Source organism: Vipera berus, assembly GCF_964194415.1.
Source record: "Vipera berus genome assembly, chromosome: 1".
NCBI lineage: Eukaryota > Metazoa > Chordata > Lepidosauria > Squamata > Viperidae > Vipera > Vipera berus.
In genome coordinates, this window is record NC_138202.1 from 357,238,561 (window position 1) to 357,265,923 (window position 27,363).

Here is a 27,363-nt window from a genome sequence, read left to right on the forward strand (position 1 = left end):
CAACTTCTCCCTTTCTCATCAGCATGGCTGGCTGAGGAATTCTGGGAGTTGAAGTCCACGAGTCATAAAAGGGCCAAGTCTGAAGACCCCTAAACTAGGCCTTACACAGCTAAACTGGCTAAGCCAGGGTTAGGCAACCTTGGCTCTTTTATGACTTGTGGACTTCAACTCCCAGAATTCCTGAGCCGGCATGGCTCAGCATGGCAACCTCTCCCTTTCGCCTCAGCATGGCTGGCTCAGGAATTCTGGGAGTTGAAGTCCACGAGTCAGAAAAGAGCCAAGGTTGCCTATCCCTGCCCTAGGACAATACAACTGTCATAAATACATGCCAGTTGCCAAGTGTCTGAATTTTGACCAAGTGACTGTGAGGATGCCGCAATGGTCGTTAAGTGTGAAAAGCGGGTGTAAATCACTTTTTTCAGTGCCAGCGTACCTTCGAACGGTCACTATATGAATGGCTGCAAGTCAAGGAATGCATTGCCTATGAATTGTAAGACTGAATCAATTGGGCACGCTTACCCTTTGGCATTTAAAGGGGGAGCTGAGGTCCTGGGAGTTTGGCAAGGCTGTGGGTACCGCCTCTCGATTGGCTGATTGTCTTTGGCAAACCAAAGGAAGAGAAGGGTGCTTACTTGAACTTACTGAGTAACTGAGGTCTGCTACATTGACGTCCACCCCCGTTGACCGCTTCAGATTCTTGTCGTGCAAAACCACCACTTGTTCATCCTTGGTTAAATGGCAGTCGAGTTCCAGCATATCGGTGCCCATGTTGACTGCGCTGAAAACAGAGGATAAGAGTAACTTTTCCCTTTTCAGATTCAGACCGACCATGCAGACGTATAGAGAGGAGTTAGGAGAATAACAGAATTAACAGAGTTCAAAGGGGCCTTGGAGGTCTTCTAGTCCAACCCCCTGCTCAGGCAGGAGACCCTATGGCTGTCCAGTCTCTTCTTAAAAACCTCCAGTGTTGGAGTATTCACAACTTCTGGAGGCATGTTGTTCCACTGGTTGATTGTTCTCACTGTCAGGGAGTTTCTCCTAAGATGGATGGACTTCAAGTCCCAGAATTCCCCAGCCAGCTGAAGTCCATCCATCTTAAAAATTGCCAACACTGATAAACATTGTTTACAAAAATAAACAGGTTCCATATGGGAAATACAGGTGATCCTCGACTTATGACCAGTTGCTTAGCTACCAGTTACCACAACCCCCAAAAAAGGGACTTACAACCCAGATTCAAAGGTCCAATGTGGTAATCTGATCAAACTTCACATGTAACAGCTGTTTGCAGCATCCCACAGTCATGCAATCACATTTTATGACCGTTTTGCTGAAAACCTACACTTCTTGGTTCTGGCAAAACTGCACCTATAACAAACGTCTAGTTAATGACCGTGATGTTTGCTTAATGACTGCTGCAGAAAATGATACGACTGTTCACGAGCAGGCTCCATTACGCTTGTTATGTTGAGAATTATATGTAGTTCAGTTGCTGTAGTCCTTATAACCTTTATTTCTTCCACTTCAATAAGTCCGCGTAATTTATGCCTGGGAAACGGGCTATTTTTGATCTGGGCAATGCCCAAGGGGCTGATAACTGCTCCTTGAGCCATCAACATTTCCAGGTATGACCTGAAGCTGCTGATGTTCAGCCCAAAGAGAACTGCTCTGTAAACAACGCTGAAGGCGGAGCGAATAACCCGAAGTCCAGCAGCTCAAGAGAGAAAAAAAAGTTTGATCCGAGTTCTCATTCCAGACTGATAAAAGATTCAGCAGGTTATTACAGACAAACCTGGCTGCCTGCCATTATCACAAAATAACAGAGTTATTTGAAGTTACAACTCCCAAAACATCTTAGGGAGATATTTACAAGGGTGAGATTCGAACAGCTTGACACAATGGTCAGATATGGGAGATTTCATGCTATACCGTACAATGAGCGTCTCTGCATTTGCGGAGCGGCAGAGGTAGAGGACCTGGCTCACATCCTATATGAACGTTGCCTGTATAAGAGGGTGAGAGACAGGTATCTTGGTCTATATACCAAACGAATGACCCATTGGGATCCCCACATCAAAATAACTTACCTTATGTCCGGCCAGAACTTGAAAACAACATTTAACGTAGCACAGTACTTAAACAAAATGATCCGGTTGAGATCTGCATATGTGGGACTGATTGGGGTAGATTGCAAGGGCGACTCCGAAATATAATGTTATCATATTTTATCTATATCTTAAATTATTGTACATTATTACAATTTCATTTTAGATTGTATTTTTATTACTATGTCATCTTAAATTGTATTTTATTTTAATTCTATTTGAAATTGTATTTTATCAAATTCCATTTGAAATTGTATTTTATCAAATTCCATTTGAAATTGTATTTTATCAAATTCCATTTTAAACTGCCTTTATCAAATTTTAGTAACAATTTGTTGCTGGAACTTTGCACTTTGATATGGCCCAAGGCACGGGTCGGCAACCCGCGGCTCCGGAGCCGCATGCGGCTCTTTGAGCTGTCTCTTGCGGCTCCCAGCCGCCCGGTGCGCGCGCACCTCTTCGAACGGGCAGTGGTGCGCGCGCACCTCTCCAAATGGAGAGTGGCACTGCCCGTTTGGAGAGGTGCGCGCGCACCTCCCCGAATGGGCGGAGGTGCGCGCGCACCTCCCCAAACCTTTGGAGAGGTGTGCGCGTACCTCCGCGCGAATGGGCAGCGGCGCCACTCTTTGAGGAAGCTGCCGCGGCCCGTCTGCAAAGCTGCCGCTTTCGGCAGCTTTGCAGACGGGCCGCGGCAGCTTCCTCAAAGAGCGGCGCCGCTGCCCATTCCGAGGTGCGCGCGCACCTCTCCGAACGACCGGAGGTGCGCGCGCACCTCCCCAAACCTTTGGAGAGGTGCGTGCGTACCTCTGCGCGAACGGGCAGCAGTGCCGCTTCCATCTCACCGGTTCCATCTCACTTAAAAAAAAAATGGCAACCGCGTGCATCCGCGCATGCGCAAAACGTTTTTTGCGCATGCGCGTGCATGGACACACGCACGCGGCTCCCACTTTTTTTAATTTGTGATGGAACCGGTTCCCAGTGGCTCTTTTCCTTTTTTAGGTTGCCGACCCCTGGCCCAAGGGCTAATCAATAAAGACTTGACTATAACAAAATAACAGAAAGAAGAGTGGGGAGGGACCTCAGAGTGTGTTGAAGCATACACAACTTCTGGAGGCAGATTGTTCCACTGGTTAATTGTTCTAACTGTCAGGAAGTTTCTCCTTAGTTCTAGGTTGCTTCTCTCCTTGATCAGTTTCCATCTGTTGCTTCTTGCCCTGCTTTGGAGAATAGCTTGACTCCCTTTTTGGGGCAGCCCCTCAAATATTGGAGCACTGCTATGTCACCCCTAATCCTTCTTTTCATTAAACTAGACATACCCAGTTCCAAGAATGAGAACGGCCCAGGTAAGAAAACATATAGAAAAATCAGGATTTTGTTCATATACTGATATGGATTTTATAGAACTGTTCAAAATGGACATCTAGTCCTTCACTTACAACCATTCCATTAGTGACCATTCAAACTTACAACGGAACTGGGGGAAAAAGTGACTCCTGACCACTGTTCACACTTAACAACCATTGCAGCGTCCCCACGGTCACTTGATCAAAATCCGGACGCTCGGCAACTGGCTCATATTTACAACACGGTTGCAGGCCTCCCAAGCTCACGTGATCCCCTTTTTGCGACCTCCTGACACGCAAAATCAACGGGGAAGGCCCGGTTCCCTTAACAAACTGTCTTACGAACTTAACAACGGCAGCAATCCATTTAACGGCCGGGGCGAGAAAGGTCGTAAAATGGGATCAAAACTCACTGGCCTCTGTCTCGCTTTGCAACATAAATTTTGCACTCGGTTGTGCCGCCCGTGTATCACCTTTCATCTCTCCTGTGGTCTCTTTCAGGAAATCTAAACCACGAATTGTAGCTAGCTCGCTCCCTTCCTAGAAATGAACTTTTTGCAGCATTAGAAGGCATGTATTTGAGCCTACATTTTGCTGCCATGGTGATCAGAAGCTTTCAATAGCCCTATTCAGACAGAAAAGGATTAGCCATGCCAAGGGCTGGAAATAAGATTGTACTTTCTGCGGTTAATACCCAGAACAAAAAAAAGAATGAATGGAGAAAGAGAGAGAGAGGAAAAAAAACAATCCGGTTATAATCTCAGTTGCCTCACAAAGAAACTCGAGTTTTATTCCCCCCCCCCCACACTGACTTACCACTGAAAATACTCTGTCACTCAAATTAACTACCTGATTAGAAAAGAGATTGTGTGTAAATAGTTGTAGATTGATAAACATAGGCTTGTGGTCCTGTCAGTAACGTGTGATGTATTAGGATGTGAAACAGCCAATATTTATTAGGTAGAACATAGCTACTCAGCCACTGTGTGCATGTTAGATGCTATAGTTGAGCCATCTTCGGGAAAGGGCGGTATATAAATTTAATAAAATAAATAAAATAAAATAAATAAAATAAAATAAATATAGTTTTTGCTGTAATGAAATAAGGGAAATTTGGGTTGTGACTATTATTTGGGATGTTAAAAGGCTAAATTTGAATAATAAAATTAAAATTAGGTAAACTTTAACAACAGGACATAGATATATCTCAATGAAATTGAATTGACAAATTTTTCAACTGATCCTGCTACTTCTAGAAATTTATTAGTTTAAACTGGTTGTATGAAATGTTAAGGGAAATTGACAAGGATGTTCTGATAATGTAACCTGAATTATGTACTGAAAACTCTGTTACTGAATCTCTGATTACCCAGTCATCATGATGCTTTCTAAATATGTCAATTTTAACTAAAAAACCAATAAAACTTGTTTTTTTTTAAAAAAAAAAAAAGACAAGAGGTGCTTTAACAGTGATATTGATCCTGAAATCCACATGTTAATGTTGCAATCTATGGCCAGTCCACTTTTACCAAGGACTTGCAGAAAGCAAAGCGGGAGTTACTGCTGAGCACGTAGATTGCAGACTGAACTATCCAACTAAGATATTCTAAGCAAATCAGCCGAATCCAGTTACATGAAGTCCCATTTTACAGATTGTGAGAGAATTTTTTTTTTTTTGCACTTGCACTCCTGGGCTGCATTAACAGAATCAAGATCACATAAAGTCAATTTAAAAGGCATCGGTAAGGCCACACTTGGAATACGGCATCCAGGTTTGGTCGCCACAATGTAAACAAAGATGCTGAGATTCTGGAAAGAGTGCAGAGAAGAGCAGCAAAAATGATCAGGGGTAACTCCAGCAATTCCCACTACTAAGAAATTCTTCCCCTTCATGGATTACTGCCTTGTCGTGGCGAGGGGGCTTGCGTAATTCAATGAAGCTATGAGCTATGCCGTGCAGGGCCACCCAAGACGGACAGGTCATAGCAAGAGAGTTCTGACAAAACGTGATCCACTGGAGAAGGAAATGGCAACCCACTCCAGTATCTTTGCCATGAAAACCCCATGGACAGTACAAAAAGGACCTCCTGGAGGAACGTTGTCCATGGGGTTGCGATAGGTCGGACACGACTTCGCAACTAACAACAACAAAAACGAAGGGTAAGTTAGAATTAGGACTCCTGGGCCACCAGCAGGCAGGCAAGATGTCAGTTGCACAAAGAGAGAGAGAGAGAAAAAAAAAGCAGTTTTGCGTTTTCCTCTGAAAGAAAATTCATCTTCTCTCCTGAGCTATTCTGTGGAGAATCTTAAACCAATGACCTTCGGCAAGTTGCAACCTGCACGCGGCTTATCTCTCGCCATAAACAGGAAAACGCTTTTCCAAAACCGGATAAAAATTGCATTCACCAACTAGGGGACAGAAGGGGGAGATGGGAATAAAGGAAGGAAACAAGGTACAAGAAGAAATTTCCTGACAGTGAGAACAATTAATCAGTGGAACAACCTGCCTCCAGAATGTTCCAACACTGGAGGTTTTTAAGAAGAGACTGGACAGCCACTTGCCTGAAATGGTATAAGGTTTCCTGCCTGAGTAGGGGGTTGGACTAGAAGACCTCCAAGGTCCCTTCCATCTATTCTATTCTATTCTATTCTATTCTATTCTATTCTATTCTATTCTATTCTATTCTATTCTATTCTATTATTCTATTCTATTCTATTCTCATACCATACCATACCATACCATACCATACCATACCATACCATACCATACCATACCATTCCATTCCATTCATTATTCTATTCTATTCTATTCTCAATAAAGATTTCTATTCTATTCTATTCTCAGTAAAGATTTCTACTCTATTCTGTTCTTTCATTATTCTATTCTATTCTCAATAAAGATTTCTATTCTATTCTATTCTCAATAAAGATTTCTATTCTATTCTATTCTCATACCATTCCATTCCATTCCATTCATTATTCTATTCTATTCTCAATAAAGATTTCTATTCTATTCTTTTCTCAGTAAAGATTTCTACTCTATTCTGTTCTATTCTATTCCGTTCTTTCATTATTCTATTCTATTTTCAATAAAGATTTCTATTCTATTCTAGTCTATTCCCAATAAAGATTTCTATTGTATTCTAGTCTATTCCCAATAAAGATTTCTATTCTAATTCTAATTCTAATTCTAATTCTATTCTATTTCTATTACTATTCTGTGACTATGGAGACTGTGACTGCAATTGAGCCCAAAATTTCCATTGCTAAGCAAGACTACTGTTACACGAGTTTTGCCAATTGACAACTTTTTTTTTTTTGGCCAGAGTTGTTAAGTGAATCACTGCAATTGTTAAGTTAGTAACAGGGCTGTTAAGCAAATCTGGCTTCCCCATGGACTTTGCTTGTCAGGAGATGGCCAAAGGGGATCATGTAACCTTGGGACCCTGCAACCCATCATAAATACAGGAAGTCCTCGACTTACAATGGTTTGTTTAGTGACCGATCGAAGTTATATCACTGAAAAAGTGAGTTATGATCGTTTTTCACACTTACAGACATTACAGCAACCTCCCCAGGGTCACACGATCAAAATCCAGATGCTCGGTATATTTATGACAGTTGCAGTGTCCCGGGGTCACGCGATCCCCTTTTGTGACCTTTCAACAAACAATGGGAAAGCCAGATTCACTTAACAACCCGTGCTACTAATTTAACAAGTGCAGTGATTCACTTAACCACCGGGGCAAGAAAAGTCATAAAAACGGGGCAAAATTCGCTTAACAAATGTCTCGCTAATCAACACAAATCTGGGGCTCAATTGTGGTCGTACGTCGAGGACTTACTGCATAATGCCAGTTGCCAAGTGTCTGAATTTTGATCACGTGACCCCGGGAAAGCTGCAATGGTCTTCAGTGCGGAAAAACAGTCATAAGTCACTTTTTTCCAGTGGCCTTGTAACTTTGAACGGTGATTAAGCGAACTGTTGTAAGTCAAGGACATACCTAGACTGGTATGAGAATAATCTTGAGAGCGGGCGGGAGGGGAAGCTGAATCCTTTGGTCAGAGAAGAGATATCTTAGCCCATAAAAGGAAACGGGGTGTAGGAAGTATTTCAGGAAAGATCTTACTTAGTTTTGGCTGCTGGGGAACTGTGGGAATTGAAGTCCAGACATCTTGATGTTGACAGGTTTGAAAAACACGGTCGGCTCTGCCTGATTCGGCTTGGCGCCTCACAGGCAACCAGCCATCAAAAGAAGAAGGGCGGGGGGGGGGATGAAAGAGGGAAGGAGGAAGGATAAAAGGGCAAGCAAGCTTTGTGTGGACACGATAGGAAATCGGGAGGTGGGGGGGAATCACAGGTGAGGCGGCCCAGGGCAGATCCTGGATAACGGATCCTGATTCTACCACCAACCCACGGCCAGGTACACTGAGAAATATGAGGATTACCCCCAAACTTCTCAGAATTCTCAAAACATCTTAGCGAAGCTCGGTTGGCTGGAAACGGGCTGGTCGCAGGGGTGGACTGGGAGCAAACCTACACCTTATTTTTGTATCTAGCGAAAGCGGGAAATTTCAGAGCCGGCTTGACTTTACAGCAACCAACATCCTTAGTAAAACAACAACAACAACAACAAAAAACAACAACAAGAATCCTTTGCTTTAACCACACGGAGTCGAAGGCTTTTCTTTCCTAAGGGATCCGATTGGGGCAGGTCCGACAAACGTTGCGCTAAGCACATCGCTTGCGGTGATATACTCACTGACGAAATGCTGCCATGGTGTTCTCCAGATTCTCTCCCGCACCTGTAGAACAAAGGACATTGGTGAAAATAGGCAACAATGACTTTGTTTTTACAGCTACCGTGTTTTCCCAAAATTAAAACCGGGTTTTGTTTGTTTTTTGGCCTCCAAAAGAGGTCTTACTTCACCTCTGGCACCAACAGCCCCACCCTGCCGGTCCACTTCTTCTGGGACCAAAATTCTGCAGCTGCCTTCGGGCCTGCATTTTGCAGTCAGGTCTTTCCAGAAGGCCTAAGCAGCTGAGTACCGAGCTATGGATTCAATCCATAGCTCGGTCTTCGGCTGCAGAGGTCTTGCAGAACCAAGCTACGGATTGAATCCATAGCTCAGTTCTTGGCTGCATAGGCCTTCCAGAAAGCCTTGTGACTGAGAAATGCAAACCTGGCTGAAAAAGAGGCCTCAGAAGAAGTGGGCCGGTGAGGAGAGGCCTGGGTGCAAGGTAAGTGGTTGCGGGGCAGGTGGAGCAGCTCCCCCCCATATCCCTGCCCTAGTTTGATTTTTAGGTGTGTACATCACCCCCAAACTAGGGCTTATTTTTGGGGTAGGGCTTACATTAGGCCCACCCCCCAAAATCAAGCTAGGGCTTATTGTTGGTGTAGGCCAGGGGTAGGCAACCTTGGCTCTTTTATGACTCGTGGACTTCAACTCCCAGAATTCCTGAGCCGGCATGACTCAGCATGGAAACCTCTCCATTTCTCCTCAGCATGGCTGGCTGAGGAATTCTGGGAGTTGAAGTCCATGAGTCATAAAAGAGCCAAGGTGGCTTACCCCTGGTATAGGCCTTACATTTGGGGAAACACGGTAGTCCTCGACTTACATCCATTCGTTTACTCACCGTTCGAAGTTACACCGGCACAGAAAAAAATGACTTATGACCGTTTTTTTCACACAGCATCCCCATGGTCAAGTGATCAAAATTTGGGTGCCGGGTAACTGGCATGTATTTTATCACGTATGTAGTTTGCGACGGTCCGAGCCAGCTCTGGACGAACAAAATCCAAATTGGGAAAGCCAAATTCACTTAAAAGACTGCACGATTCACTTAATGACTTAACGGGGCAAGGAAGGACGTAAAATTGAGGGGAGTGACTCACTTAAAAACCACCTCACTTAGCGATAGAAATTCTGCTCTCAGTGGTGCTTGTAAGTCGAGGACTACCTGTAGTAAGAACTGCAGGGTTTTTTCGGGGATTTTATCACTTTTTTAAACTGCGTCTTGGGTGTAGTAGAACTTTGTGTTCTTTCGGAACCTTTAAGAAACAATTTTTTTAAAAAAAAATACCTGGAGTTGACCAATGGCCTCCTTGCACCTGACTCAAGCTTCGCAGGGATCGTGACTCTCAAATGTTTGTGTTGGGTTTCCCCCGCCCTTGTTAGGCAGACCTGGGTGTGTGATTGTGCGTGGGTGTGTTTGTGTGTATGTGAGGATTTCCCCTTCAACCCTTTTCCTGGTCCACCCCAGGGCTTGTGAGGAAAGGAAAAATTAAGTTTCTGACGCCATGGGGATGGCAGCAGAGAGGACGATTTTCCAGTCGCGTGGCAGCCCCAGGTGTGGGTGACCCCAGAGAACGGACTGGATCAACCCTGCTTTTCTCCAATGCGCCATTTTGAAAGCCTTCCCGTTTATTGGGCCCCTGTCCTTCCCTGGCCTGTTCTGGATTTCCTTCCAGTTCACTGGGTCAACGTGTGATCCTCCTGGTTTGGGAGACGGAGAAACTTCTCCATGTCTGTTTCTTCATCTTCTGCTCCTTCCTTCCTTCCTCCCTCTCTCCCTTTACTTTTCCTTCCTTCTTTCCTTCCTCCTTTACTTCTTTTCCTTCCTTCCCTCTCTCCCTTTACTTTTCCTTCCCTTTACTTTTCTTTCCTTCCTTCCCTTCTTTTCCTTCCTCTCTCCCTTTACTTTTTTCCTTCCTTCCTTTACTTCTTTTCCTTCCTTCCTTCCTCTCTCCCTACTTTTCCTTCCTTCCTTTACTTTTCTTTCCTTCCTTTTCTTCTTTTCCTTCCTTCCTCCTTCTCCCTTTACTTTTTTTCTTCCTTCTTTCCTTCCTCTTACTTCTTTTCCTTCCTTCCTCCCTCTCTCCCTTTACTTTTCCTTCCTTCCTCCCTCTCTCCCTTTACTTTTCTTTCCTTCCTTCCCTCCCTTCCTTCCTCTCTCTCCCTTCCTCCCTCTCTTCCCTTTACTTTTCTTTCCTTCCTTACCTTCTTTTCCTTCCTCTCTCCCTTTACTTTTCCTTCCCTTTACTTTTCTTTCCTTCCTTCTTTTCCTTCCTCTCTCCCTTTACTTTTCCTTCCTCCTTTACTTCCTCCTTTACTTCTTTTCCTTCCTTCCTTCCTCTCTCCCTACTTTTCCTTCCTTCCTTTACTTTTCTTTCCTTCCTTTTCTTCTTTTCCTTCCTTCCTCCTTCTCCCTTTACTTTTTTCCTTCCTTCTTTCCTTCCTCTTACTTCTTTTCCTTCCTTCCTCCCTCCCTCCCTTTACTTTTTTCCCTTCCTTCTTTCCTTCCTTTTACTTCTTTTCCTTCCTTCCTCCCTCTCTCCCTTTACTTTTCCTTCCTTCCTTTACTTTTCTTTCCTTCCTTTCCTTCCTTTCCTTCCTTCCTTCCTTCCTCCCTCTCTCCCTTTACTTTTCTTTCCTTCCTTTCCTCTTTTCCTTCCTTCCTTCCTCCCTCCATTTCTTTCCCTCCCTCCCTCCCTCCCTCTTTACTACTTCTTTTTTTTGCAAATAACTGAAGGTGGTGAACAGTCCAATGCATCGTCTTCCTTCTATTTTCCTCACAACAACCCAGTGATGGGGCTTGGGCTGAGAGGGACTGGCTTTCATGCCTAAGGCGGGACCGGAACTCACAACCTCCTGGTGATTGTCCCAAGGTCACCCAGCTGGCTTTCATGTCTAAGGTGGGACTAGAACTCACCCTCTCCTGGTGATTTTGCTCAAAGTTGTCCTAGGTTTTCATGCCTAACGCATCGTCTCCTGGCGATCAATTCAATGTCACCCACTGCTTTCATGCATAAGGCTGGAGTAGAACTCACCACCTCCTGCTTTTTAGCCCAGGGGCACCCCCACATGCAAACATTTCGGTCCGGTAACCCCTATCTTACCTCAGACAGCTAAAAGCAAAGGTCTCTGTTGGAAGGCCAGGCTGCCTATCAAGGGCTTGTTAATTTTTAATCTTTTAATTTAATTAAATGTAATTTAATTTAATTTTTAACTACCCTGTCTGGGATGGGTGAAGCCAGCCACGCTTTGTCCTTCTGCTTAGGGGAGACCAATCTGGGATTATAATTTCTTCCCCCTCCTCATTCTTCAAGCAAAGACACTGGTAATCCTCAACTTAAAACCATCCATTTGGCAATTGCTCAAAATTACACCCGCTGCAAAAAGTGACTTACAGCCAGTCCTCTCATTTTACGACCATCGCAGCATCCCCATAGTCACGTGATCAAAATTCAAGCACATGGCAACCGGCTGACTATGACCACTACAGCATCCTGTGTGGTGATCATCATTTACGACCTTCTGATAAGCAAAGTCAATTGGGGGGGGGGGGGAAACGGGACGGGACCGAATGCGCTTAAAAAACCCCCCAGGATAGTGACTGCAGGGGCTCGCTTAACAAACGTGGCAAAAGAGGTTGTAAAACTGAATGCGGCTCACTGAACAACGGCTTTGCTTAGCAACGGAAATTCTGGTCCCAACTGTGGTCGCTAAGTCGAGGAGTTCCTGCCCATGCAAAATAATAGATGAGCAAATTCGATCCGAGGCGTGTAAACCAAGACCCAAGGTGAGGCACGTTAAGAAACCTGATCTGAATGCTAAGCACGCGAGAACGTTTGATTTTTGCATTTAATCAGCAGCAACAGTGGAGGCAATTCAAAGCAGCCCAACCTTTTGGATGTCAGGGAGAAATACTGCAAGATTAAGAAGCACATTATGTTCATTAGCAGCGGGGATATTTGCTCGGATCAAAGTGCTCTCTTGCCTGCACCACAAGCCACGTCCTTCCAGGAAACAACCAGCTTAATGAGGAGAGACGAGGAAATGCAATGTTTGTCTCTCGTCCCAACTTCACGTAGTGGCAGAAAGAAAGATGGAAACCTTTAATCTTAAGATTTTTTCCTTCCTCCCCCCCCTTCCCTGTATGTAGTTGAGGGACTGCAAAAAAGGGTCTAGGTAGGACAAATCGCCACGGCCAACGCACTGGGGCCAAGTCGCTGGGCACAACTCATCACGGTCAGCTCAAAGTGGCCAAGTCATAATCATAATAGTAAAGTTGGAAGGGACCTTGGAGGTCATCTAGTAGTCCAGCCCCCTGCATTCAGGCAGGAAACCCTATACCATTTCAGGCAAATGGCTGTCCAGTCTCTTCTTAAAAACCTCCAGTGTTGGAGTATTCACAGCTTCTGGAGGGAGGTTCTTCCACTGGTTAATTGTTCTAACTGTGAGGAACTTTCTCCTTAGTTCTAGGTTGCTTCTCTCCTTGATGAGTTTCCATCCGTTGCTTCTTGTCCTGCCTTCAGGTGCTTTGGAGAATAGCTTGACTCCCTCTTCTTTGGGGCAGCCCCTGAGATATTGGAAGACTGCTATCATGTCACTTCCTGGTCCTTCTCTTCATTAAATTAGACAGACCCAATTCCAGCAGCCGTTCCTTATATGTTTTACCCTCCAGTCCCCTAATCATCTTTTTTGCTCTTCTCTGTACTCTTTCTAGAGTCTCAACATCTTTTTTACATCGTGGTGACCAAAACTGGATGCAGTATTCCAAGTGTGGCCTTACCAAGGCCTTGTAAAGTGGTATTAGTACTTCACGTGATCTTGATTCTCACCACGGCCAACTCACTCTGGCCAAGTCCCTGGGGACAATTCTGCACAGGCAAGAGGCCGTGGGACAATTTGCTGCAAGACAAGAGTTAAACTAATATCAAAGAAATGGTGGGGTAGAATCATTTCAAAAAGGATGCCAACCAAGGGAGGGACAGAATGAAATGTGAATTATTTCAAATACTTAAATTGGACCGTTGCATTGTTCTGCAGGGAGATGTCCCATGGCGAGTTGGCTGCGCTGAGTTGGTCACGCCGAGGTGGCCATGGCGAGTTGGCTGAGGCTGCAAAAGGGCCAGGGGTCCTTCAAACTACCTTGCCGTCTGCATTTCTTGCCTTCTTGCAAGACATTTTTCATACTTCTAGGTTAGCCTGCTGGCCCCAGGGTCACCTTGTGGTCTCCCATTGAAATACAAATCAAATGGGACTCGGGTGTTTCCAAAACCAAATACAGGTAATCCTCCACTTACAACAGTTCACTTAGTGACTGCTCTTAAGTTACAACGGCATTGAAAAAAAGTGACTTAGTACCGCTCTTCACACTTACGACCGTCACAGCATCCCCATGGTCACGTGATCAAAATTCAGAGGCTTGGCAACTGACTCATATTTATGATGGTCGCAGTGTCCCGGGGTCAGGTGATCCCCTTTTGTGACTTTCTGACAAGCAAAGTCAACGGAGAAGCCAGATTCACTTAACAACCGTGTTTACTAACTTAAGAATTGCAGCGATTCACTTAACAGCTGTGGCAAGAAAGGTCATAAAATGGGTCAAAACTCAACTTATCTGTCTTGCTTCGCAACAGAAATGCAGGGCTCAATTGTGCTTGTCAGTCAAGGACTAGCTCAGGGGTAGGCCACCTTGGCTCTTTTATGACTCGTGGACTTCAACTCCCAGAATTCCTGAGCCAGCATGGCAACCTCTCCTTTTCTCCTCAGCATGGCTGGCTCAGGAATTCTGGGAGTTGAAGTCCACGAGTCATAAAGCAGCCTAGGCCTAGGCCAGGGGTAGGCAACCTTGGCCCTTTTATGACTCGTGGACTTCAACTCCCAGAATTATTGAGCCAGCACGGCTCAGCATGGCAACCTCTCCCTTTCTCCTCAGCATGGCTGGCTCAGGAATTCTGGGAGTTGAAGTCCACGAGTCATAAAGCGGCCTAGGCCTAGGCCAGGGGTAGGCAACCTTGGCTCCTTTATGACTCGTGGACTTCAACTCCCAGAATTCCTGAGCCAGCACGGCTCAGCATGGCAACCTCTCCCTTTCTCCTCAGCATGGCTGGCTCAGGAATTCTAGGAGTTGAAGTCCACGAGTCATAAAGCAGCCTAGGCCTAGGCCAGGGGTAGGCAACCTTGGCTCTTTTATGACTCGTGGACTTCAACTCCCAGAATTCCTGAGCCGGCACGGCTCAGCATGGCAACCTCTCCCTTTCTCCTCAGCATGGCTGGCTCAGGAATTCTAGGAGTTGAAGTCCACGAGTCATAAAGCGGCCTAGGCCTAGGCCAGGGGTAGGCAACCTTGGCTCCTTTATGACTCGTGGACTTCAACTCCCAGAATTCCTGAGGCAGCACGGCTCAGCATGGCAACCTGTCCCTTTCTCCTCAGCATGGCTGGCTCAGGAATTCTGGGAGTTGAAGTCCACAAGTCATAAAGCGGCCTGGGCCTAGGCCAGGGGTAGGCAACCTTGGCTCCTTCATGACTCGTGGACTTCAACTCCCAGAATTCCTGAGCCAGCATAGCTCAGCATGGCAACCTCTCCCTTTCCCCTCAGCATGGCTGGCTCAGGAATTCTGGGAGTTGAAGTCCACGAGTCATGAAGGAGCCAAGGTTGCCTACCCCTGGACCAGCGGTATATTACCTTCACCTCTCCTGTGGCCTTTTAAGGAAATCTAAGCCACAAATGTGGCTCCTGTCCTGGAAATGATCTTTTAGTGGTGTTAGAGGGCATGTATTTGGATCCTCCTGGCAAAATGCCGGTGCTTGGAGACCCTGAAATCTTTTCTCCCACCCACCCCCAAGTCTGCTGAGGAGGTGAAAAGGTTGTCCCCCTCCCCCCTTTAGGAATTGCACTAGGAGGAAAATCTACGGAGATTCTCAGTCATCCAGCTCATGGTTGTCCCAAAGGTGCTTTTTTCCCCAAAAGGCAACTGGACTTTCTTGATGCTTCCCCCCCCCCTTGGAAAAACGTCTCGCTTCTCATCCAACTTCTTCTTGGATGAGAAGAGAAGCATTTTCAAAGAAAAATAAAAACCGAGGAAGTCCAGTTGCCTTTTTGAGGAGGGAAGGAAGGGGGAAAAAAAAGCAGACATGTCAAACACAAGGCCTGGGGGGCCGGATCCGGCCCGCGAAGTGGTTTCATGTGGCCCGTGAAGCCATCCTGGAAACAGCGAGGGAACGGCCCCCACTGCCTTGGCCCTGGCCCAGAGACCCTCCTTCTGCCAGAGACCCTCAGATCTGTCCCACTCCTGCACAGCCCCCCCATAGGCACCCTTGATGCGAATGATGTAGAGCTGGCCACGCCCACCCAGTAGGCCATACGCACTCTAGCCACGCCCACCCAGTAGGCCACGCCCACCCGCCCCCCCCGCCCCCCCCGAGGGCAACCGCAATGGTGTTGCGGCCCTCTATGAAATTGAGTTTGACACCCCTGCTCTAGAAAGAGTGCAGAGAGGATCAAGAAACATGATCAGGGGACTGGAGGCTAAAACATACAAGGAACAGTTGCTGGAATTGGGTACGTCTAGTTAGTAGTTTAATAAAGAGAAGGACGAGGGGTGACATGATAGCAGACTTCCAGTATCTCAAGGGCTGCCCCAAAGAAGAGGGAGTCAAGCTCTTCTCCAAAGCGCCCGAAGGCAGGAGAAGAAGCAACGGATGGAAACTCATCAAGGACAGAAACAACCTGGAATTAAGGAGGAATTTCCAGACAAGTGAGAACAATTAACCAGTGGAACAACCTGCCTCCAGAAGCTGTGAATGCTCCAACACTGGAAGTTTTTAAGAAGAAACTGGACAGCCATTTGTCTGAAATGGTATTCCTCAATGGAATTTATTTATTTATTTATTTTATTTATTTTAATTTATTATATTTATATACCGCCCTTCTCCCGAAGGACTCAGGGCGGTGAACAGGGCACATATAAATAGAAAATACAAAAATTAAAAAGGATTAAATAATAGCCCAGATAAAAACAATAACAATGTAAAAAACCCCATTAAAAAAACCTAACATCCCCCATCAGGCCAGGCCAGCTTGTTCAAATAAATGGGTCTTCAAGTCGCGTCGGAAGCAGCGAAGGTCCGGTGCCATCCGGAGCTCAACCGGCAGCTGATTCCACAAAGCCGGAGCGCCCACAGAGAAGGACCTCCCCCTGGGGGCCACCAGCCAACATTCTCTGACTGGAGGCACCCTGAGGAGGCCCTCTCTGTGGGAACACACAAGGCGGAGGGAAGTAGACGCCAGCAGCAGGTGGTCCCTGAGGTACTCCGGACCCATGCCATGTAGGGCCTTAAAGACCATTACCAGAACCTTGAATCTCACCCGGAAGACAACTGGTAACCAATGCAGCTCGCGGAGCAAAGGTGTAACATGGGAGTACCGGGAAACTCCCAAGACAACTCTCGCGGCTGCATTCTGTACCAGTTGGAGCCTCCGAGTGGTCTTCAAGGGAAGCCCCATGTAGAGAGCATTGCAGTAGTCCAGACGAGAGGTCACGAGCGCATGAGTGACCGTACACAGGGCATCCCGGTCCAGATAGGGCCGCAACTGGCGCACCAGGCGAACCTGGGCGAAAGCCCCCCTAGTCACGGCCACTATATGGTCTTCCAGAGTAAGCCGTGAATCTAGGAGGACTCCCAAGTTGCGAGCCCTATCTACGGGGGGTAAAAACTCACCCCCCATAGAAAGAGGTGGAATATTCTGAATGTCCCGGGATGCCGGAATGCACAGCCACTCAGTTTTGTCAGGGTTGAGTTGAAGTCTGTTCCTCCCCATCCAGACCCGAACCGCCTCCAGGCAACGGGACATCACATCGAGGGCATCACTGGGGTGGTTTGGGGTCGAAATGAAAAGCTGGGTATCATCAGCGTACTGATGATACCCAACTCCAAAACCACGAATGATCTCACCCAGCGGTTTCATGTAGATGTTGAACAGGAGAGGCGAGAGGACCAACCCCTGAGGAACTCCACAAACGAGAGACCTTGGGGTCGACCTCTGCCCCCCTGCCAACACCGACTGCGAGCGTCCCAGGAGATAGGAGGAGAACCACCGAAGAACTGTGCCTCCCACTCCCAATCCCCTGAGACGCCGCAGCAGGATACCATGGTTGATGGTATCGAAAGCCGCCGAGAGGTCTAATAGGACTAGGACAGAGGAATATCCCCTGTCCCGGGCCCTCCAGAGATCATTCACCAGAGCGACCAATGCCGTCTCCGTGCTGTACCCGGGCCTGAAACCCGATTGGTACGGGTCTAGATAATCCGCTTCATCCAGAACCAGAGGGAGCTGATGCGCCACCACACTCTCAACAACCTTCGCAAGAAAGCGAAGGTTGGAGACCGGACGAAAGTTATTTAACACAGCTGGGTCCAAGGCAGGCTTCTTGAGGAGAGGTCTCACCACCGCCTCCTTCAGGACGGCGGGGAAATTACCCTCACTCAAAGAAGCAGATATGACCTCCTGGAACCAGCCTCGTGTCCCCTCCTGAGCTGCATAAACCAGCCAAGAAGGGCACGGGTCCAATAAACATGTGGTGGAGCTCAACCTCCCCATAATCCTGTCCACTTCCTCAGGGGTCACAGAATCAAATTCCTCCCAGATAACATCGACAAGACCGCCCGTGTCCTGATCGTCAGACTCTGCCCAGTTGGAGTCCAGACCGGTCCGAATCCGAGCGATTTTATCCAACAGATGTTGACTAAACTCCTCGGCACGACCCTGCAAGGGTTCCTCCCTCACCTCCTGATTAAGGAGGGAGCGGGTCACCCTAAACAGGGCGGCCGGGCAATTATCTGCGGACGCGATGAGGGTGGAGAAGTAATTAGACCTTGCCGCCCTCATCGCTGCGAGATAAGACCTAATGTAGGTTCTTAGTCGCAACTGGTCGGATTCGGATCGGCTGGACCTCCAACAGCTCTCTAGGCCCCGTCTCCGACGCTTCATCTCCCGGAGCTCCGCAGAGAACCATGGAGCTCGCTGGGATCTGCACCGGGTCAGGGGCCGCAAGGGTACAACTCGGTCAAGTGCCTCAGTGGCCGCCCTTTCCCAGGCTTCCACTAAGGCAGACATGTCAAACACAAGGCCCGGGGGCCAGATCCGGCCCACGAAGTGGTTTCATGTGGCCCACGAAACCATCCTGGAAAGAGTGAGGGAACGGCCCCCACTGCCTTGGCCCTGGCCCAGAGACCCTCCTTCTGCCAGAGACCCTCAGATCTGTCCCACTCCTGCCCAGGCCCCCATAGGCACCCTTGATGCGAATGATGTATAGCTAGCCATGCCCACCCAGTAGGCCATACGCACTCTGGCCTTGTCCACCCAGTAGGCCACGCCCACCCAGGCCACACCCACCCGGCCCCGAGGGCAACCGCAATGCTGATGCGGCCCTCAATGAAATTGAGTTTGACACCCCTGCACTAAGGCATCCACCGAGTTGTGAGCAACGGAGGCAGGTGGGGACCCCAGCGCTGCCTGGAACCTATCAGGATCCATTAAGCGCCTGGGGCGGTACCATCTAGTTGGCTCCGTACCCCCACCCCTGGCATAAAGGAATTGCAAACAGGAGAACATCTGATGTCTGTTCAAGGTCACCACTTCCCACCGGTGACCTCAATCCTTCTGTGTGTGTGTGTCCAGGTAAACCACGCGGGCCTTGGGAAGGTCACGCTGGGCCCCCCGGAGAAGGAACGCTACCCAAACGGGCTATTCCCGAAGAAACCGGTCTCGTGGGCCCCGGCGAAGGCTGCCGACTCCGTGATCGTGCATCTTCCCCCTTCTCTTTGCTTAAAAGCTCCTGGGTTGTTTACAAGCCTAAAAGATTACAAATCATTGGGGAGAGGCCTGACTTTTACACACTGCTGTACTGATGGATGCAATTACCCAGCCGAGCAATTAATGAGAACTGGATAACATAGTGTACCATTAGGGAGGTCTTGGAAGAAGAAAAAAAGGGACAATACAGCGAGGATAGTTTTTATGCTCTGTACATTGTATTGTTTTGAAAATCCAGCTGCTCCTTTTCTCCCCTGTAATGCAGTTTATTTTAACATTTTACTTCTAGGATTAAGAGCGTCTGCTAGCAAAGGCGCAAGTTGGGAAGAAAGAGGGGGAAGGAAAGTTGTACCCCATAGTTTTGGAAGAAGAAACCTTGCTTTTAAAGAAGAGCTGCTAAGATGCATAACCAGAGAGGCAGAATCCGGCTGAAATATGTGCTAAACAGAGCAAAGTACCAGATCCAGAACAACGCTCACAAACTTGCATAGAGCCTCCTGGATTTCATCGCTGTAAGCTGCTGGGAAGGGAGGGAGGGAGGGACAGAGGGAGGGAGGAAGAGAGAAAGAAAGAAAGAAAGAAAGAAAGAAAGAAAGAAAGAAAGAAAGAAAGAAAGAAAGAAAGAAAGAAAGAAAGAAAAAAAGAAAGAAAGAAGGAAAGAAAGAAAGAAAGAAAGAGATAGAGAGAGAAAGAAAGAAAGGGGAGGGAGGGAGGGAGGGAGGGAAGGAGAAATAAAGAAAGGAGGGAGGGAGAGAGAAAGAAAGAAAGAAAGAAAGAAAGAAAGAAAGAAAGAAAGAAAGAAAGAAAGAAAGAAAGAAAGAAGAGGGAGGGAGGGAGAGAAAGAAAGAAAGAAAGAAAGGAGAAAGGAGAAAGAAAGAAAGAAAGAAAGAAAGAAAGAAAGAAAGAAAGAAAGAAAGAAAGAAAGAAAGAAAGGAAGGAAGGGAGGGAGGGAAGGAGAAAGAAAGAAAGAGGAGGGAGGGATGGAGGGGAAAAAAGAAAGAATGAAAGAAAGAAAAAAAGAAAGAAGAGGGAGGGAGAGAAAGAAAGAAACAAAAGAGAAAGAAAGAAGGAAAGAAAGAAAGAAAGAGAGAGAGAGAGAGAGGAAGGAAGGAAGGAAGGAAGGGGAGGGAGGGAGAAAGAAAGAAAGAGGAGGGAGGGAGGGAGGGAGAGAAAGAAAGAAAGAAGGAAAGAAAGAAAGAAAGAAAGAAAGAAAGAAAGAGAGAGAGAGAGAGAGAGAGGAAGGAAGGAAGGAAGGAAGGAAGGAAGGAAGGAAGGAAGGAAGGAAGGAAGGAAGGGGAGGGAGGGAGGGAAGGAGAAAGAAAGAAAGAGGAGGGAGGGAGGGAGAGAAAGAAAGAAAGAAAGAAAGAAAGAAAGAAAGAAAGAAAGAAAGAAAGAAAGAAAGAGGAGGCAGGGAGAGAAAGAAAGAAACAAAGAAAGAAGAAAGAAAACGTTAGATTAGATAGATAGATAGATAGATAGATAGATAGATAGATAGATAGATAGATAGATCGAATGAACGAACAAAGGAAAAAATTATGAATAAAATCACCCTCATTTTGCAAAGCTGGACTAAAGGGAGACTGCAATCTTTTTTCAGTAATGGGTTGCAAATGGCTCTCCCAAAAACAAATAGCTTGATTGACAAGCTTGGGAGAGGAAAGAGGAAGAAAAAGAGATTCAGGAAGATGTAAAACAAGAAATACAACTTCAAAGGGAGATTTTTAAAAAAAAAAAAAAAAACCACTCCGGTTAAAAACATCATGAAACAGGTCTCTGCATCCATCAGGTGGCGGAAAAGCCAGACGGGCTCAGTGATAAACAGGACAAAACAGCAAATGCTCCCAATGGAAGGGGTGAAAGGAGAATTTCAGGAAATAAAGCTTTTTTTTAGGGACCGCAGGAAGGACAAAGCTAAGGATACACCACAAAACAGGTGACAGCCATACGGTAATTACCTGCTGTAAGATGACAGCAGTATGTCACTTACATTTGCAGATTGACATATATGCAAATCCTTCTCCCTAGTGATTCTCAGGTTGCAGCTTGCTTTGGGAGCAGGACCGGAGGAAGGCAGCAATCTCCACCCCCTATTTTGGGGGCAAGGGCCTAGTGAGGGACAGACTTCAAGGTTAAATTTGAATTTCAAGGAGAAAGAGAGAGAGGGAGGCAGGGAGGGAGGGAGGGGGAAAGAGAGAGGGAGAGGGAGGGGAGAGAGGGAGGCAGGGAGAGGGAGGCAGGGAGGGGAGAAAGAAAGTGGGTATGGAGAGCAAAAGAGAGGGAGGGAAAGAGAGACAGCAGAGGGAGAATGGGGGAGAGAATGAGAGGGGGAGGGAAGGAGAGAGGGAGAGGAGAGAAAGAGGGAAGGAGAGGGAAAGAGAGAGAGAGGAGAGGGAGAATGGGGGAGAGAAGGAGAGAGGGGGAGGGGAGGGGAGGAGAGAGGGAGAGGAGAGAAAGAGGGAAGGAGAGGGAAAGAGGAGAGGGAGAATGGGGGAGAGAATGAGAGGGGGAGGGGAGGGAAGGAGAGAGGGAGAGGAAAGAGGGAAGGAGAGGGGGAGAGGAGAGAGAGGGAAGGAGAGGGAAAGAGAGAGAGGAGAGGGAGAATGGGGGAGAGAAGGAGAGAGGGGGAGGGGAGGGAAGGAGAGAGGGAGAGGAGACAAAGAAGGAAGGAGGGAAAGAGAGAGAGAGAGGAGAGGGAGAATGGGGAGAGAGAATGAGAGAGGGGGAGGGAAGGAGGGAGGGAGAGGAGAGAAAGAGGGAAGGAGAGAGACAGAGGAGAGGGAGAATGGGGGAGAGAATGAGAGAGGGGAAGAGGAGGGAAGGAGAGAGGGAGAGGAGAGAAAGAGGGAAGGAGAGGGAAAGAGAGAGAGAGGAGAATGGGGGAGAGAAGGAGGGAGGGGGAGGGGAGGGAAGGAGAGAGGGAGAGGAGAGAAAGAGGGAAGGAGAGGGAAAGAGAGGAGAGAATGGGGGAGAGAGAATGAGAGAGGGGGAGGGAAGGAGGGTGGGAGAGAGGGAGAGGAGAGAAAGAGGGAAGGAGAGAGACAGGAGAGGGAGAATGGGGGAGAGGGGGAAGGAAGAAGGGAGGGAGGGAGGGAGAGAGGGAGGGAGGGAGAAAGAGGGAAAGAGAGGGAGAGAGAGAGAGAAAGAGAGAGAGGGAGAAGGAACTGTTTTGCCATAATCACTCCTGCTTTTTTTTTAGCATCCTATTCGAAAGGAAGTAACGTCTAACCTTTCTCTGCTATCTGGAAAATCAACACAGAAAATCCTCCTTTATTCTGGGTTGTTGTTGTTTTTTCCCCCCTTATTCTTTTTTTCTTCCTTCCTTCCTTCCCAGCTAGCTAACCTATAATAAGCAACCGGGAGATCTGAAAGGCAAAGAGCAGATCCGACAAGGCACCCCACTCAGATGACAATAAGCTGAGCCTTAAAAAGCTTCGGAGGGCGACTGGAAAGGAGAGGCGTGCCTTTTTTTTTCTTTCCCCTGCAGGGAACACAAAAGCCTTGCGGTCCTTTTAAAAAGGAGAGCAGATGGATAAATATTTCGAGAGAGTATTTCGAGAGAGGACACTTCCATCGGAAGCGCCAAGCCCTGATGTCGCATCTCGGAAGGCAGGTGCCCCAAAACACATCTTTCGTTCCGCAGAAATCAGAAATTCCTTTGGCTTTGTTCCTCAACCAATTCTAATCTCTGCAAAGGAGCTCTAATTTCTCCCCATTCAGACCATCTCCAGCATAATATTTTTCCACTCAGGCAGACTTATTCACCCCCAACCCCCCCCCCCCCACGCTGTCCTCTTTAGGGCCAGCAACCTTATGTAAACTACAGACAGTGGATCAAACATACCGATCAATAATTTATTTATTTTAATCCCATTTTATATCCCGCCCTTCTCCGAAGACTCAGGGCGGCTTACAATCTACGCACAAATCAAATGTGCTTAGCAATAGCCTTCATTCTATGTATATAATAAACAGAAGAAAAATAAAATAAAAATAAAATAAAACAGTCTTTATTTTCTTTTACACATACATCCCGGTCATTGTTCCCCTTTATATCCCTCAATCACTTTGTCTGCATTCTCTCACCTCACACACACACACACACACACACACACACACACACACACACACACACACACACGTTTGGGATGTTTAAGAATTTTTTATTTATTTTTTTGGCCTCCCTCAGATTGCTTTCATTCCGAATTTTGCAAAATTTCTCCCCAAACTCTCTCTCTGGTTCTTCCGTGATGATCTTGAACACAGCACTATCCACTTTCAACAAGAGAGATGGTGTCAATTCATACACAGAGACATTTAATTTGTATTTAAACCTACACCTTTCACCTTCCTGCAGGGATTGATCAATGGAACAGGATCACACACACACCGCCTTCTTTCAGATTTCCTCCCTTCCTTCTCCTTTCCTCCCTCTCTCCTGCTCTTCCTCCCTCCCTCCATTTTCCTTCCTTCCTTCCTCCCCTCCCCCCCTTCCTTTCTCCTTCCCTATTTAATTATTCTCCCCATGTAGCCCCTCCCCTCCCATCCATACACCAAGGTCATCACAAAATAGGCTTGTGGACCTTGATCTCCATGGGACCTCACGCCGAAGCTTTCACACAGCCCTTGTAGTAAGCTAGAGAAGATCTAGGCTAGATTTATCAATGTCACATGCACCCCTATCAGATGCAGCATCCTTTGCCAATAATAAAAAAACAATCCTGGACAGTTCGGCTTACCTTTTCGGCCACAAATATAACCCAACACCCCAGTTTTATCCCAGCCATGCTCCCACCGCACTGTGCAAGCTAGGATCGCTAAGTAAAAATTACCTTGCAAGCCAATATACAGTTGCCTGTGTCATGCCCCATTCAGAGGTGCATGCAGTGTATCCATCCACGCTACTATAAAACAGATAATTAGAAATCAGGTGTTGTTTTTTTTTAGGGGGGAGAAGCAAAAAATCCCATAGCATTTATCATGTTCCCTTCCATATACCCCACCAGATAAAAATTATCTCTTCTTGTCCACATTCTCTCCGTACTCAAATATATAGAAGCCGCTGAGAGTCAATGAGGGACTGGGGACAAGGAGACGGGCGGCATATAAATTTGATAAATAAACACAGATTATTCCCCAGAATACAGATCTTCTGACCTATTTTTTTGGCCCTCGACAGTGTCTCTCTTAATGACCATCTCTGCAAACATACATCAAGCCCCCACCCACCCTGATTTATATTCTCCTAAACTCCGCTCCTTGCACAAATGATGTGTCTTTTCACTGGCTGAAAATCTCACAGCCTGCTCTCTTGACTCAACGCCTCCCCCATCCGGCAATCAATATTGAATTATTGTGGTCTGCCACAGCCAACCTTTTAAAAACAAAACCCCATCTAAAGGCTTTTTAAAAATGGCCCGCTATTTATCAAATTTATATGCTGCCCGTTTTCACTGTCCCTGGAAGAGATTGGTTTATTTCTATCTGGTGGGGGGGGGAAGGGGGAGGTCTGTAAAGAAAATGATAAACACTATGAAATTTCATGCTTCCCTCCCACCCCCCAAAAAAGCTGATTTCTAATTATCTGTTTTATAGTAGCATGCATCCTGCCACTACTGAGAAAGTATCCGAGTTCTGCCGTTTAAAAATGATCCAAACCCTATCAAGCTATTACTGACAAACTATCTAAATCCTATCCAGTTGCGTTTTAAAAAACGATCCAAATCCTATCCGGCCACTAGTTAAAAAGGATCCAAATGTAATGCATAACTAGATAAAATACGCTCAAAAATATTTATTTCTTTAATGCACCAAGAATTTTAGCCTAGCATTTAATAATCATAACAGACAGAAGACTCAATAGGTGGATGAGGGGGGGGAAAGCCAAATCCAGTCTAAAGGTCTGGCTGGCTGTGCGATGATCCACACTAATAAAATTTTATTCATTTACTATTATTTATTTATTTTAGAGAATTGATACGGCCGCCCAATCACGTTCAAGTGACTCTTGAGTGGATTTTAAAAAAATAATAATAGCAGCCAAATCCAGTTTAAAGATCTGGCTGGCTGGCTGGCTATGCGATGATCCACACTAATACAATTTTATTCATTTACTATTATTTATTTATTTTAGAGAATTGATACGGCCGCCCAATCACGTTCAAGTGACTCTGAGTGGATTTAAAAAATAATAATAATAGCAGCCAAATCCAGTTTAAAGATCTGGCTGGCTGGCTGGCTGGCTGATGATCCCCAATAATAAAATTTTATTTTATTATTTATTTACTATTATTTATTTATTTCTTTAGAGAATTGATACGGCCGCCCAGTCACGTTCAAGTGACTCTGGGTGGGTTTTTTTTTTTTTTTAAAAAAAGAGCCAAATCCCGTCTAAAGATCTGGCTGGCTGTGCGGTGAACCACAATAATTAAAATTATGTTTTATTTATTTAGAGAATGGATATGGCCGCCCCACTCGCTTGCAGTGTGACTCCCAGGCGGCGAAGTCATCAAATCGGATTGATTGATTGATTTATATGTATATAAAAAAAACAACACGGAATCCAAGCTTGGCAAACGGGGCGGCATTCAAGACGCCCCAATTCTATTATGCAGAGAAGGGGAGGCTGTGGGGAGGGGGAAGAAGGATGCTCGCCGCCCCCTCCCCAAAAAAGCACCCTCTTTGACCCCCCCAAAAAGGACGCTTCGCGCAGGCGTTGCTCTCACCTCCGCGGTGGGAGATGTGCCGGCACCGGAACCGGTGGCGCTTGCGCCGGTGAAGCAAGCCGGGGAATTTCAGCAGCAGAGCCGAGGTGAGGAGATAGCCGCCCAGCGTGGAGAGGAGGTAGAAAACGGCCGACATGGCCGCGCCGTCATCCGAGAGCGAGAGCGAGCCCCACCGAACGACCGACCGGGCCGCCTCTCCCGGCCCTTCTGAGCCGGCAGCCCGAGGAGAACTCGCCACCACGCGGCGCCCCGCCCACTCCGAACGCCGCCTTTACCAATCGCGGCGGGGCAGGAGGGGAGCGCGAGCGCACCCGCGCGCCCGATTGGCCGGGCGAGGGACGTTGCGAGGGGGCGGGGGTGTTTGTGTGTGAGTGTGTGTGTAGGCGGGCGCGGCTTGCAGTCAGAAAGAAAGAAGCGGGGAGAGAGAGAGAGAGGGGCGCCTCACTCATCGGATGACGTCAGAGCGTTGGGCCAAGCGGAGAGCGGAAGTCACGGTTGCTGAGCGGCGGACGCGATGGGAGACTGCGGGGTGGGTGGGTTTCTCCCACCGTTGAAAAATGCCTGGTTGTCTTTATGGTCGTTGTTATTCACTCCAGTGGCAAATGATGGAAATCTGGCCCTGGGGGTGGGGGAGGGCAATGCATGAACTCAGAAATAATATTAATTTTAATTATGTTATTATTTGTAAGGGAAGGGGTTTCCCTTTCCAACTGGGAAATGGTGGCTTAAGAAGGTGGCTGTCCTAAGAGCCTTGGTGGAGCAGTGGGCTGATGCCTCCTTAAGTAACACCAGCTGCCTGCAATCAGTGCAGGTTCGCATCCCACCAGGCTCAAGGTTGACTCAGCCTTCCATCCTTCCGAGGTAGGTAAAATGAGGACCCAGATTGTTGGGGGCAATTAAGCTGACTTTGTAATAATGCCGCTTTGGGGGGTGTATGAAAGCCCTAATAAGCAGGCATATACATAGAATGAAGGCTACTGCTAAGCTTGTAAGCCACCCTGAGTCTACGGAGAAGGGCGGGATATAAATGGAATTAACATAAAAAAATAAAAATAATACCATTTCAGACAAATGGCTGTTCAGTCTCGTCTTAAGAACTTCCAGTGTTGTTCCACTGGTTAATTTTTCTCACTGTCAGGAAATTTCTCCTTAGTTCTTAGACTATGACTTTGGGCAGCTTATCAACAATTAAACCAAACCAAGTACAGTACAAAACTACAAAAAAGAAAAATACAGCAATTTAAGAAGAAAAATGTATATAAAAGCATATTAAAAACATCATAAATACCTAAACTCACAGCCCACAATCCTGTTCATCAATTAGTATAGCTCTTGAAACAATGGCTCACTTACTTTCATATTAAACTGTGCCAGTGTATTTATGTACATTCAGGGCTTTTTTTCTCATAGAATGCTCAGAACGGAGTTCCGGCACCTTTTTTGGATGGAACCTTGAAAGGTAGGCAAGGCAGGTTGCATGACATGTGTGAGTTCCGGCACCTTTTTCTTTTACAAAAAAAGCACTGTGTACATTTAATTATGCTCATTTTTGCCTCGTCACTTGAATTAATTTCAGTCCGTCCAG

The 27,363-nt window shown here is 46.7% G+C and overlaps 1 protein-coding gene across 2 annotated transcripts in view; it reads right to left on the reverse strand.

Moving 5' to 3' along the window:
- GDPD1 (glycerophosphodiester phosphodiesterase domain containing 1) overlaps nucleotides 1–25,974 on the reverse strand; it is a 49,277-nt gene extending 23,303 nt beyond the window's left edge. For both annotated transcript variants that reach the window (XM_081346711.1, XM_081346710.1), the window contains exons 1-3: nucleotides 25,779–25,974; nucleotides 8,212–8,254; nucleotides 643–778 (exon numbers count right to left, since the gene is read on the reverse strand). In XM_081346711.1, the coding sequence (XP_081202837.1) occupies nucleotides 643–778; nucleotides 8,212–8,254; nucleotides 25,779–25,914 (315 nt within the window). In that variant the 5' untranslated portion in view covers nucleotides 25,915–25,974. The remainder of the gene's footprint in view (nucleotides 1–642; nucleotides 779–8,211; nucleotides 8,255–25,778) is intronic.
- Between the last annotated feature and the right edge of the window lie 1,389 nt (nucleotides 25,975–27,363).